Below are 14,013 nucleotides of genomic sequence, written 5' to 3' on the forward strand. Positions count from 1 at the left end.
GACTTACTTTTAAGGTCACCTTGATCAAATGTGTAAAAACCTTTAAAACAACTTCTTTATAATAAACAGTGCCATCAAATAAATGACCTTGACCTACTTTACCAAATTTACCTTTCACCACACCACAGGAATACGTGTTGGTCCGTCTTGGGTTAGGAGGTTTTGGGTCGGAATTCTGATCTATCTGCATTTACTTCCTCTCCTGATTCACCGAAATTAACATCAATACGCCTATATTACCATTTTATGATTGTGGTATTTTCATCTTCTATTCGAATAGGAGTTCTGTGAAGAAACTTGACATTGCAACGTCAAGACTTGTGAGGTGCGGGCTGCTAATCTGAACAACATGCTGTGATGATAATCAGAAATTATGACGTCGTGATATCTCATCAGAAAGACAACGGAAAACAGTGCTATTCATATTATTCATGGTAAGTTATAAAAATGTAGATGTATCTGATAAAGTTTAATTTTCAGTACACAGGAAAATTTTCTCCAAATCAAATACTTGTCTTTTAGCAGTGAAACTGAAATCTACACTACTACACATGTGATTATTATAATGTAACAGAAAAAAGTAGCAAGCTTCACTGAGGATCAAACCCCCAATCCCTGGGTTCCTAGTCCGACGCTCTACCACTGAGCTAAAGGGAAATTCCCTCCAGCGCCAAGCTAGAAGGCGACCGTAATGTAATGTGCCACAATTATATAAGTATGGTTAGTACTGATATTGGCTGTTCTGTACCTCAATACGGATGACAAGTTATACTTGGGGGCGAAAAAAAACCTGTTAAAGGTACATGTTAAACTCGTGTGGAATATTTTAATTGTACATAGGGTAACCTTCTAGCTTCACACTAGAGGAAATTTTCTTGTAGCTCAATTAGTAAAGTGGCAGACTCGCAGGGAAGCTTGTTTGATCCCTGGTGGAAGCACACTTCTGTCTTTCCTGTTAGTCACTCCTATCAACATTTTTATTATCCCTGCTTCATTATATACCCTAAATCCTCAATAATAAGCTGCGACTTATTAGCTCACCTGGCACGAAGTGCCAAGTGAGCTTGTGGCGCGGCGTCCGTCCGTCCGTCGTCCGGCATCAATATTTTACTTTAAACGACTTCATCTTAATAACCGAAAGGCCTAGGGTGTCGATATTTGGCCAGAAGCAAACTGGAATCAAGGGCTACAAAGTTTGTTAAAATTAATGACCTTCACCTATTTTCAAGGTCACAGGGGTCAAATATGTTAAAAACTTTAAACATCTTCTTCTCGATAACCAAACTGCCCAAGTAGATGAGATTTGGCCAGTAGCATGCTTGGGTGAAGGGCTACCCAGTTTGTTCAAATGAATGACCTTCAATTATATTCAAGGTCACAGGGGTCAATTGTCTTAAAAAAACCTTGAAACAGCTTCTTCTGAATAACCAAAATGCCCAGGGTGATGCCATTTGGCCAGTAGCATGCTGAGATGAAGGTCTACAAAGTTTGTTCAAATGAATGACCTTCACCCATATGGAAGGTCACAGGGGTCAAATATGTTGAAAACTTTACACAACCTCTCCTCAATAACCAAAATGCCCAGGGTTATGCCATTTGGCCAGTAGCATGCGGAGATGAAGGTCTACAAAGTCTGTTCAAATGAATGACCTTCACCCGTATTCAAGGTCACAGGGGTCAAATATGTTAAAAACTTTAAACAACTTCTGAATAACCAAAATGCCCAGGGCGATGCCATTTGGCCAGTAGCTAGCTGAGATGAAGGGCTACAAAGTTTTTTAAAATGAATGACCTTCACCCATATGGAAGGTCACAGGGGTCAAATTTGTTTAAAATCTTTAAACGACCTCTTCTGAATAACCATGGGTCCCAGGATGTTGATACTTTGCTAGTTGCATCCCGAGATGAAAGGCTATAAAATTTGTTCAACTTTCAATCACAGGGTCGAAATGTTTAAAAAAAATTAACAGGGTCTTTTGAATGAATTTTAATCATAACTAGAAATTGTTGGCTAACAATTTGACGGGCTTTTCAGTGTAAGGACTGATTTGGCCTTCTAATAATAACCTGTGCAAGTCTACAGTAGCTGGCTGAGTAGTGGGGGATTCCCGGAGCGCGAAATGACGTCAGAGAAAGATTGGATAAATATAGGCAGCCAATGGGCGGGGTTGTATACGAATGTAGTCTGTTAATGTCGTCATATAGTCCGTCCACTATGTACGTCAGGACGATTTATTGAAACTTTCTTTGTGTCTATATCGGTTGGGTTTGCCTCGCCAAGGGAAGGCTGATGTTTACCCACTGCAACAGAGGTGTAAACTTTCCACATTTTTAAGATTGCGAGTGCGTAGTAATCGATGTAGTATTGTCAGCGTGTATTAGATGTCCTGATAAAAATCAAAGTACTGAAAGCACTTCACAATCGCACAAAAATGAAAACGGTTTTTGACCTTCACCGTTGAAATTATATTTAGAGTAGGTCAAGGTCGTTCATTTGCACACACGTTAAAGCCCTTCATTCAAGCATGCTTCTTTGCCAAACATCGTTACCCTGGAGTTATTGGTTATTCAGAAAAAGTGGTTTCAATATTTTTACATATATGACCTCTGTGACCTTGAAAGTCATTCAAGGTCAATCATTTTTTCAAACTTGATAGTCAATCACCTGACCATGTTATGTATCAAATAGTAGGACTCTAGACCTTGTAGAACTTTAGAAGAAGTTTTTTGAAGTCATTATCTTGAAATAGCACATATGAAGTTTGTGACCTTGATTGTGACCTTGATAGTTGATCAATGTCAACCATTTTTTCAAACCTGATACCCCGACATCTCATAATTCTTATTATCAAATATCAAGACTCTAGACCTTGTGGAACTTGAGAAGAAGATTTTTTAAGGTTGGTACCCAATATAGTGCCTTTTAACTTTGACCCCTGCCGGAAACCGGAAGTTGACATTTTTTGTTAAATCAGTATGAAAGAAAAAGTTTGCCCTTGGCTATCTCTATATGATATCCAAAGATCAACCTCGTGTTTGATATCGTTAACGAAATATATTGGTATAGGCTGTTAACCAATCAGAGTTCGTGGCGGCCATCTTGGAATATTAATGGCTCCAAAAAGTAACATAAGTTCGTAAGGGCCCCTAGAGGAATACATGTATTAATTGTGGTTAATATTGCAATGGCAGAATTGGAGAAGAAGATCGTTGAAGTTTTAACATATTGTCAGCATTTTAAAAGATCAAAGGAAATATTCAAAATGGCGTACAACCTTAACGGTAAATGTTACAGAAAAACTAAAGACATCGAATTCATCGGAATGACATTCTTTATCAATCTATTGAATTTTTTTTCAAAAATAATGAAAAATGAATGCTTTTAAAATAGTTGGTGAACTTCGACCCAGGGGCGCACTTTTTAATTAGAAATATTTTGTTTTAACATGTAGTGAGAAAAAGTTAGATATGGAAATTATCTACAAATAATTTACTTTCACAAATTCTGTACAATCAACGGTTCTCAAGTTATAGCGGTTTTAAAGATTTTACTCTATGACGTCATGGCGGCCATTTTGTTTTTTTGATGAAGTTGAAACCGTTACCAAATGTTAGAAGACATCTAGGGAAACTTTTCCCGTAACAACTAAACGAAATATTTGTCATTGATATTGGAGTAAAACAAGTTTTAAAATATTGCGAAATTTTTAAAAGATCAAAGGAAACATTTCAAAATGGCGTACAACCTTAACGGTAAATGTTTCAGAAAAACTTAAGACATCAACTTCATCGGAATGACATCCTCCATCGATCTGTAGAAGTATTTTTCCAAAAAAATGAAAAATGAATATTTTTTAAAAATTATGACCTTTGACCCAACAGCGAGCTTTTTTATTTGACCTTTAAATGAAAAACCATGCGCGGTAAATAAAGTTAGCCCCAAAGCTTATCTACATATAATATATTTGCGTCAATTCTGTAAATTAAACCGTTTTTGAGTTATGGCCATTTTAAGATTTTGACCTATGACGTCATGGTGGCCATATTTAATTTTTGACCACCTTGAAAATGTTGCTTGATCAGCTTTAGAACTTTTCCTACAACATACTTAAAAGACTATTAACCTCTCTTTTACCAATCAAAAGATACAGATTCCACAAAGTACGGAAGAAGAATAATAAGAAGAATAATAAGAAACTTAACAAAAACAATAGGTCTTTTCACCAGTTGGTGAAAAGCCCTAAATACTGATATTTTGCCTGTAGCTTTATTTTAGACCACTTTTAAGGTTACAAGTGTGAGATTTATACCAGGTGAGCGATGCAGGCCCATTGGGCCTCTTGTTTTCATTTTTAGTATGGAATCTCGGGATTTTGTGGAAGCCGGATAATTTTCCTTTTTCTCTTTTGCATGTAAAAATTTAATGTTCTATAGGGGTTTTCAATTATCTTACATAAATTTTTAAAGGTTTCTGCTATCGAATTATGCAATAATAAGTTGTGTGATGTGATGTTTACCTGTAAAACTGGTCTAATTAGGCAGACAGGGAAAATGTGGCGCATACCTGAATTCAATGCCTGCTTTCAACGCTGGCCTATTTTCAAAGATGTTTTTTTAGCTCGACTGCCCGAAGGGCAAGTGAGCTTATGTTATGGTGCGGCGTCCGCCGTCCGTCCGTCCGTCTGTCCGGCTTCAAATTTTTACTTTAAACAACTTCTTTTCGGTAACCAAAAGGCCTAAGAAGATGATATTTGGCCAGTAGCATGCTGGGATGAAGGGCTACCAAGTTTGTTCAAATGAATGACCTTGACCCACTTTCAAGGTCCCTGGTGTCAGATGTCTTTAAAATCTTCATACAACTTCTTCTCAATAACCAAAAGGCCCAGGGTACTGATATTGGGCCTGTAGCATGCTGGGATGAAGGGCTACCAAGTTTGTTCAAATGAATGACCTTGACCCACTTTCAAGGTCCCTGGTGTCAGATGTCTTTAAAATCTTCATACAACTGCTTCTCAATAACCAAAAGGCCCAGGGTACTGATATTGGGCCTGTAGCATGCTGGGATGAAGGACTACCATGTTAGTTCAAATGAATGACCTTGATCCACTTTTAACCTAATGTTCTTGTTCGACAATTAAGGTCAGAGGCGTTATATGTTTAAATCTTTTGATAGGTTCTTATGAAATCTTAAGATTACAAGTGTTAGATTAATAACAGGTGAGCGATGCAGGCCCATTGGGCCTCTTGTTATTGAGATGTATTTAAATACCAGAAATTCAAGACTAAAAACTTTTAAGCCTGGCTTATTTTCAAATCAGTCTTATTTTTGAGAATTTAGGGTATTCGAAGTGAAAGGATAATACTAGTGTATTATGGCTGCTGTACCTAGGTAAATAAGAGCTTTAGAGTCTGCATTAAAATACTAACTTTAAGATTACAGGTAAAATATGTACAATTACAGTACATTACTTCCATTTTTCGCTAAAAAATCACTGATACCCATCTTTTGACTCCTTCGTATTTATATATACACCCTCCATTAAGTCACAACAGTAAGCCCATATTCTGATGAATGTGACATTTTCAGTTGTCAAACTCGTCATGCTGTATGGAAATTTAATTTGGTAAATGAAGTGTGTTGCTCCCGGGTTATTTCCTCCGAGATACTATCTTTAATCATCATGATATACATGTACTTGGGCAGGCCTAGCTAATATTGCATGAAAAACAGTATGGAGCATGGACAAAGGTGGGGAAAAAGTGCCCACACTCCTCAGCCAAGATTCTGTTTTCCACAGATCTTAACCACCTGTCTGTTCTATTTAATTTTATTTGGGGGGGGGGGGGGTTAGTGCAAATTATCTTATGATTCTTTTTATATGCCTTTATTTACCAACTGGTCATAAGGGTCATTAAATTTTAATAAAATAAAATCACATTGAGTTTTTAAAGTTAGTTTTGTGCACTTAATGATTCTGTTTCATTTTTCAAAGATCTCAACCAACTGTCTGTTGTTCTATTTCCTTTTATTGCTTTTTGTTGGGGAAGGGGGGGGGGGTATTTTTTATGAAATAATCTTGATTCTAATTATGTACTTGCATGTATGTACATGTCTTAATTTACCAACAGGTAAAAGGTTCAATAAATCTTTAAAACATATCTTTTCCGTTACTAGTGCCTATATGTAAATTTATTTCAGTTTTGTGCAATTTATAGTAAAGTACATCTTCTTTATAGTATTTACCTTGTACATTACTTGACCTACAAAGCATACCTACCCTTAAATCAAAGTCTTAAGCATTTTTACAGAAAGGTACAACTTCTGTATAGTACTTATATTGTACAATACTTGACCTATAAAGCATAGGTACCTTCCCTTAAATTAAACTCTTAAGCACATAAATCCATGTCCGTGTGTGTATATGTGAGAATACGTGAATGTCCTGTTTATATATATGTATATGTAATGAATAACTTGGAAAAATAAAAACCATTACAAGAAAACAACCTCTTTTAGCACTTGCATTAGGGCTATTATTGAAAAGATTCTTTGAAAAATATTGTTTCCGTTACTAGCGCCTATATGTAAATTTATTTCAATTTTGTGCAATTTATAGTAAAGTACATCTTAATTATACGTATACGTACATTCCCTTAAATAGTACTTATATTGTATCATATTTGACCTATAAAGCGTATACGGTACATACCTATACCCTTGAATTAAACTCTTTAGCACTTTAGCATTAGGGCTATTATTAAAAAAAATCAACATTTACTACTCTATTTACTACAGGTCATTAGAAATGCAAACAAATGTTATTTTGATTTTCATTGTCTTGTAATATAACCCCATCCCCTACTTAGTTGAGTTGAGAGATAAATACACTGTTTTTGCACAATCTACCCGACCTGGATTTGCTTTTCATTATACCAGGCTATCTCACTGTAGTTGTTTAGAGATACAAATATCCACATGCAGGCACATGTAGCTACCTGTGTTATTAAGGAATTTGGCCCCATGAATTTGACCCTTATGGGGCCAAACTATTTTAACATTGTGTTTCTGCTTCCTGCCCTCAAATAGTATAGGCATACTGGTGTGGTTTTTTTTGTTTTTTTATTGCAAAAACATTTGAAAGACTATATGTACTGTGAAGATAGCTGTCAAAATATCAACAGTATTGTCAAGATAAGATAAAGTAAATAAATGTCTATATGTATTTAAGACCAGGGTAGGTCGAGAAATTAGAAACAGATAATTTGTTCTTTTGCCTATGATAAGTAAATTGTACATATATATAGAGAGATGACTCGGTAATTTTTTACTACAGAGAGTTCTGTCTGTGTCACTAGAATCATTCACCTTCGATATTGATATATGATTGATTTAACCGTTTATTGATTATACCTTCTTCAACAGTAATTCATGTCGGAGATTATAAAATTTGGATGCACAACTCTCGGGAACAGATTCTTCTAGTTTCCAACTTCTATGTAGCAGAGATCGATCCTGGATGACGGTGTATCGTTTGAGAGATTTGGTGATCTTATAAAAACTGAACAATTTGTTGTGTAACAATGACAGGTAAAATCCTATCTTATTCTCTTGTACCTCCTATTCTATCTTCTCTCTTTCCTTACTCATGCATGACTTCCTTTCTTCTTCTAACTGTAACAGAATTGGACTGGATTACCAGCAGCCAGGTTCTGTATACTGGAAAACTTTCGACCTGTAAAATATTCACCATATAGTGTTAATTTTGCCATTCACATGCAATATACGGTATATATTGTATTTTGTGTACTTATATTCACTGTCATGATGAATTAATAATACACTGTAATAATAATTTGAGGTTCTTATATACTGCTGTGTCACAACCTAAATCGTAGATCATCTCAAAGCGGTTCACAAATTATTAAATCCGTGGTTATAGGGCCTTTGCAACCAGTCAATATCTTTCTCAACTCCCTTGGGAGCATACAGCCGGTGCTGCCATTTCGGCGCGCACAGCTAGCATTCTACAATTATAGCTCTGCCCAACCACGTACTCATTTACAGCTGAGTAGACTGGAAAAAGCGAGGTAAAGTATCTTGCTCAAAGATACAACACAGTGCCGTGCTGTGCCGTGAATGAACCGGCCACCCTTGGGTCATGAGCCCGGGGGTCCTACCACTAGACTACCTAGCCTCATTAGGGAGGGCGAATAAAGACGGAAGTTAAACTGTGAAAATTTCCAAGTATAAAGTAGCTCAATTCGTTATAAGTGTCGGTCTAGAGTTCAGAGGTCTTGGGTCATTCACAGTCTTGCTGTTTTATTTTTAGCTCACCTGGCCCGAAAGGCCATGTGAGCTTATGCCGTACTGCGGCGTCATCCGTCTGTCAACTTTTTCTTTTGAAAGACATCTTCTGAAGAACTGGAGGACCTAGGGTCACGACATTTGACCAGTAGGTAGATTGGCTGGAGTGCTATAAAGCTGCCTCATTAAAATGAACTTGACCTACTTTCAAGGTCACAGGGTTCAAATATGTAAAATGAAAATCAAACAACAATATTTAAAGGACCATAAAGACTAGAGTCATGATACTTGGATATATTATGTAGACCAGCAATGCAAATCTTTTTCTTTATTACAGTAATGAGGTCAAAGGTCAAATTTAAGTGCTAGTCAGGGGTAAAATGTCAACATGGGTTAAAGCTTTGACAATCTTCTCAAGTCCCATAATGCTCAGGGACATGATTGTTGGCCAGTAGGTACCTGGGATGGCATGCTCCTCATTAAAATGACCTTGACCTACTTTCAAGGTCACAGGGGTCAAACATGTTAAAAACTTCAATCAACAATATCTTAAGAGATGTTAAAATGTCTGGTGTTCTAGTTACCAAATATGGTCTTACCTACAATGTGTATATGTCAGTTTCATTTTACAAAAGAAACATGTGAGTGATACAGGCCCTCTGGGCCTTTTGTATATAAACTTTATGAATTCATACTTGCCAACTCTCCTTATAATTATTGTGGGAGATTCAAGAATGAGGACCCTTAAATTGAGCATTTACAACCAGTGAATTTGCTAAACTATATTCCTTATTTCAAAGATTCATGGAACGGCTTAAAAGCTGTTTTTTTAAGTTATTTTTTCCATTGGGTGTACATACACATATTTTATTTTTATTTTTAATTCTGAGCAAGCTTATCCTCTCCCGAGGAAATTTCAAAAATGTTCTCTAGTTATAGAAACGTTAATATTTTACAACAATTTTAAAACAAGTTTTTCCAGCCAAACTATATTCCTTATATTTTCAAAGATTGATGATTTCACCTTTTATTTATATTTTTAATTCTGAGCACGCCTATAAATCTCTCCAGAGGAAATTTCAAAAATGTTGACTAGTTTTATGCCTGAATCCAAGTAAATATCACCAGGGCAAGCGTGTAAGACATGTTAAGTGCATAAACAAATGAATTGAAAATGTCTTTTTTTTTATTCAAAACGACATGTTTATATTAAAACTTTATCTTTTAAAGTTTTTGTCCAATGTACTTAACAGTCTTAGATGGGGTAAGAAAACACCCCGATAAAGAAGGAATAATAATATTGAGAAGGAGGCCAGAAGGGGAGGTGGTGGGTAATAAAATTCACTTTCAGATATTTTTCAAAATTTAATCATGATGTAAAAAGAAGGTACACATCTTGTTCTTCGAATTCCATCATCTTCAGCAGGCTTGTGACCTAGGGTCAGCTAGTGCATGTTCTTATATAGGGTGCTAAAAATAGCCACAAATTCATACGACTTTTGACCCTCTCACCTCCTTTTAATGGTCAGCATCCGCCCATATCAACAATAGATAAAATTAATGCAGTACCTTAAAATTCATGATATTGAGACATAACAAGAAACAAAGTATAGCTAAGAAATTCATAAACTACATTAAATAAGGTTTAATTTGTATATAAATGTCAATATTTTACAACAATTTTGAAACAAGCTTTTTCCAGCTTATGATGAAACCGCATGAAACTTATTGAAATTATTTCATATTTTGCCTTATTCCCAAAATTTGCAGTTAACTTCTGAAAATTTCCTTCCCAATTGGTATATTTTTTCCCCAAAATGAGACAAGAAGGCCAAATCCCACATTAACGGGACAAAATACTGCTTTGCAGATATATGGAATAAATTAAAAGAAGATTCTTTCGGCAAAGTTTCATGATAACCAGGTGTAATGTCGAACTTCTTGATTACTGTACAGGCATATCAGATACTGAAAATGCTAATATTGTTATGACGGGGCGTCTTGTTTATAACTTAATTGCCACAATTTCTCGACAACTATTTGACCTTGCATAAATTTATACGACTTGATTTGGTATAGAGTCAGGTACAAGGGAGCTTAAATATTTATTAGATTGAACTTAGTACATCAATATATCATGTCTTGTTGATATGTCAAAAATGCCTTTAGGGTTTACTGATGTCATTACTTGTAAGACCATTGAACTGTATACACATAGTACATTGTGTTTCTATATTGTTATATAAACACCCAGGCCACCTGTACCATCTAAACTACCCACTTCACTTGTCTGTGCATCAACTCTCGTACGTTTATACATGAAATCCCTGTAAATCTAGTCTCAGCCATCGTCTTTGTGAAGAGTGTTTTACACCTGAGCGACTTTGAAGAACCCGAGAAGCGTACAGACTGATTTTTGTGTGATTTTTATAAGTTGTTTACTCCGTTTACACTAGCCATTTCATTGTTGACCAGCTTCTGATTGAATGGCTTCGAGCATGAAGTTTTGTGCTAAATGTGTTCTGAGTGAGTAGGCCTAGGATATAGTCAAGTGTATGTGGATACTCTGATATAGACTAGTGTGAATTTTGCTACTCGGATACCCTAGTGTTGAGTACAGACATCCCATACTTAAATTACACCTTTGGTATTTATAGACGGACTTGCATTTAAACCATGCGAAACGCTCTTCAATAACATGAAAACGACAAACAGTAAGTATATATATGTACAAATATGATAGGTTTTAATTGCTCATATGATGTCATGGTTGCCTTCTAGCATTATGTTTAAGTGAATTTTCCTTGATCTCAATAGGTAGAGTTGTCGAGCGTGGAAGCTAGAGGTTCCAGGTAAAAGCAAACTATATTTTCCTCCTTTTACATATATATATATATATATGAATAAAACATATAGCTATAAACATGTATTATAATCACAAGGTAATGCCGGTAATCATTGTTAAACTACATTCTGTATTGTCACCTGTCTGTGGGCGTCTGTATGACCTAGCTAGTGCATATAAGCAAGTGGGATATACATGTACAAGGCTATATGCTTGTTCTTCCTGTTAATTGGTCTGAAATATATATCAGTAATTGTAAGGGCTGCAATTGCAATGACTAAATAGAATTATGCATATCTCACAATTTGATGCTTACGATACAATACACATCCTTAGATGACCTAAGCTGTTAATAGGACGTTAAACAAAATTAAACCAAACTATAAACAATACAATAGTATAGTCGTAGACTAATAGTATGACGTTGACAATGGTGAGTGATTACATATATCACAATACAAATATTTGCTTATAAGGTCAACTTCATTATTATTGGGTGCAGGACTTTATCAAGGTTTGTCATAGACATCAGTAGTAAATACTATTGAAGTCTATTTTTGTATGATTTTCTAGTCATTTTGGGTATGACTTCACAGTGGGCCACATCTTCACCGAACCATTCAAAAAACTCTAAATACACTTTTTTAGAGTTTGATAAAAATTGGATGTGATAATTCAAGTATTGTTAGGGTATCGATCACGATACAAAAAAAAAAAAGACAGTTTGATACGATACACAAGAAAGTATTGTGATACGATAAGATACGATATATCGTTACAGCCCTAGCCTATAGTAATACATTTACACTCAATTAACTCTTGATTATATTTAAGGATTGAATCCTGTTTTGTGAAGGTTTATGGGGTATAAAGCTTTAAATGGGTCTTGAGACAAATTTTTCTTAAGACCCATTGAGGTTTATACCTCATAAATCTTGACAAAACGGGATTCTTTTCTTATACATGTATTTACATTCAGTGCAATATTGATAATTTCTAAAATATCGGTCTTGTGCAAGTCTAACACCACAGAAGGTACCGAAGCTTATGATGTCATCACTAACTATAAGATGTTGTCCCGGTTAGATAAATATATAGATAAACAAGGAAAAAACAAAAGAAGATGTAAACAGAGACGTATAAATACGTATGTATTATACGTCTCTGATGTAAATTAGTTTTTTTTTTATATCAGTGAAATACTTCTGGGAAAAAATATAATCTATTAATAGAACTATTTAGCGTGCTCTGTGGAAGAACAGAGTAATCAGGTTGATAATATGCTAATGTATTCATACGTCAACTGAAAAGTTCATTGACAAATATAACCTCTAAATGTTTAGTAGATATATTGAGTCCAAGTTCAGTAGAAATGTAAATATTCATTAATAAACTCATGGTTTTGTCCCTAGGCAAGAAAACGTCTTATGAACATCAAACTCTTACAATAGCAAATTTTATTCAAAGGTTCCCCTAGGGAGTAACATATGCTTTACTCACCGTAGAGAACTAATTTCTTGGGTTGCCCGTAATTTGTTATATTCATATTTTTACTGTCAATAACTAATTAATTAGGTCCCTACAAGTTTATTTATACTTGATTTCCTGTAGAGAAGAAATTTCTTAACATGGTATACTGTGGACAATTACTGACATTGTTTAGGTCCCCATGCATCCCCCGGGGGCTTGTTATAATCAATTGTACTATAAAGAATGTATTCCTTAAGACTCCTGAAGTTTGTTTTAGCATGTTTGAGGTCGTCTGAATATACCTATTGTGCACTTATTTATGTGGACATGAATTCAGACTTAACTCATTCACCCCTGAAGACACATTTGAACTCCTCCAATTCAAAGGTTGGAATAGTTCATTGTAGAATTTCTGGGGTGGATGAGTTCAGGACCCCTGTCCCACTGTACGACGATTAATAGCTCACCTGGTCTTAACTCAGGGCCAAGGTGAGCTTTGCCGTCTGTCATCCATCCATCAACAATTTCTTCTTCTAAACCGCTTATTGGTAGACTGTAAGCATCCCTAGGTGATGGGGTTTCTAAATTGTACGAATTGAGTCCCTGCAGGTAGGAGGTAAGAATTGTACCTGCTGCCCCCATTGCATGATTGTAAGAGGCGACTAAATTCGGGATATTATCTTTTCTCTTCTTTCTGAACAACTTTCTTCTTCTTAATGTCCCCTTGACAACGCCTCACTTTTGACCTTTAGTTGAGCGTTCACCCCTGTGAGGAAGGCTTTGGGTTCTGTCCCCTGGCCGAGACATATACCAGAGTCTGTAAAAATGGTAGTTTCTACTCCTGCTTAACACTCAGCAATTTAGGAGTGGGACGACTCGTTTGCCCGTTGTCAGTAAAATGTGACCGGGTGTGGTGTCCTGCTGGGTTTCTTCGGCAGTATGTTTCAGTGAGGTAGCACTATAAAGTCAGCATCAGTTCGGCTCTTTCACAAGGAGACAAACACGAACAAATTGCAGCTTCCCAAAACACACAAGCAAACACTACACGCATACATATTGCACACAGGGAAGGCCGTCCTTAAATGACCATAGCTGTTGACAGGACGTTAAACAATACTAAACAAACAAATGTACTAATTGAGGAGGTGACCTCCTTTAGGGCTTATGGCAGGGACAAAAAGAAGTTAATTGGCCATGTTGCTTTAACCCTTTCACCCCTATGTAACTTTAGTAGACTCTACCAAATTACATTGATCTGAATGAGTCCATTATGGTCTACAGCATCCTCGATTTCCAGGGGTTACGATCACCTACACTCTCTAGAGAGCGAAAGTAAGCGTAACTCCTGTATATCGAGGATGGGTCTACAGTGGTGAAAGGGTTAAGCATCTTC

At 36.0% G+C, this 14,013-nt stretch overlaps 1 protein-coding gene across 7 annotated transcripts in view; it reads left to right on the plus strand.

Annotated features, from left to right (window-relative positions):
- The window catches only part of LOC110462943 (probable cation-transporting ATPase 13A3), a 58,452-nt gene that overhangs the window by 3,891 nt on the left and 40,548 nt on the right, over positions 1–14,013 (plus strand). For 4 of the 7 annotated variants that reach the window (XM_021517197.1, XM_021517198.1, XM_021517200.1 and 1 more), the window contains exons 2-3: positions 281–434; positions 7,424–7,588. In XM_021517197.1, the coding sequence (XP_021372872.1) occupies positions 7,582–7,588 (7 nt within the window). In that variant the 5' untranslated portion in view covers positions 281–434; positions 7,424–7,581. Of the gene's footprint in view, positions 1–280; positions 435–7,423; positions 7,589–10,476; positions 11,020–11,064; positions 11,158–14,013 lie in introns of those variants that run through there. The other 3 variants (XM_021517201.1, XM_021517196.1, XM_021517202.1) reach the window with 3 other exon arrangements.

Source organism: Mizuhopecten yessoensis, unplaced genomic scaffold (genome assembly GCF_002113885.1).
Source record: "Mizuhopecten yessoensis strain PY_sf001 unplaced genomic scaffold, ASM211388v2 scaffold10847, whole genome shotgun sequence".
NCBI classification, from domain to species: domain Eukaryota; kingdom Metazoa; phylum Mollusca; class Bivalvia; order Pectinida; family Pectinidae; genus Mizuhopecten; species Mizuhopecten yessoensis.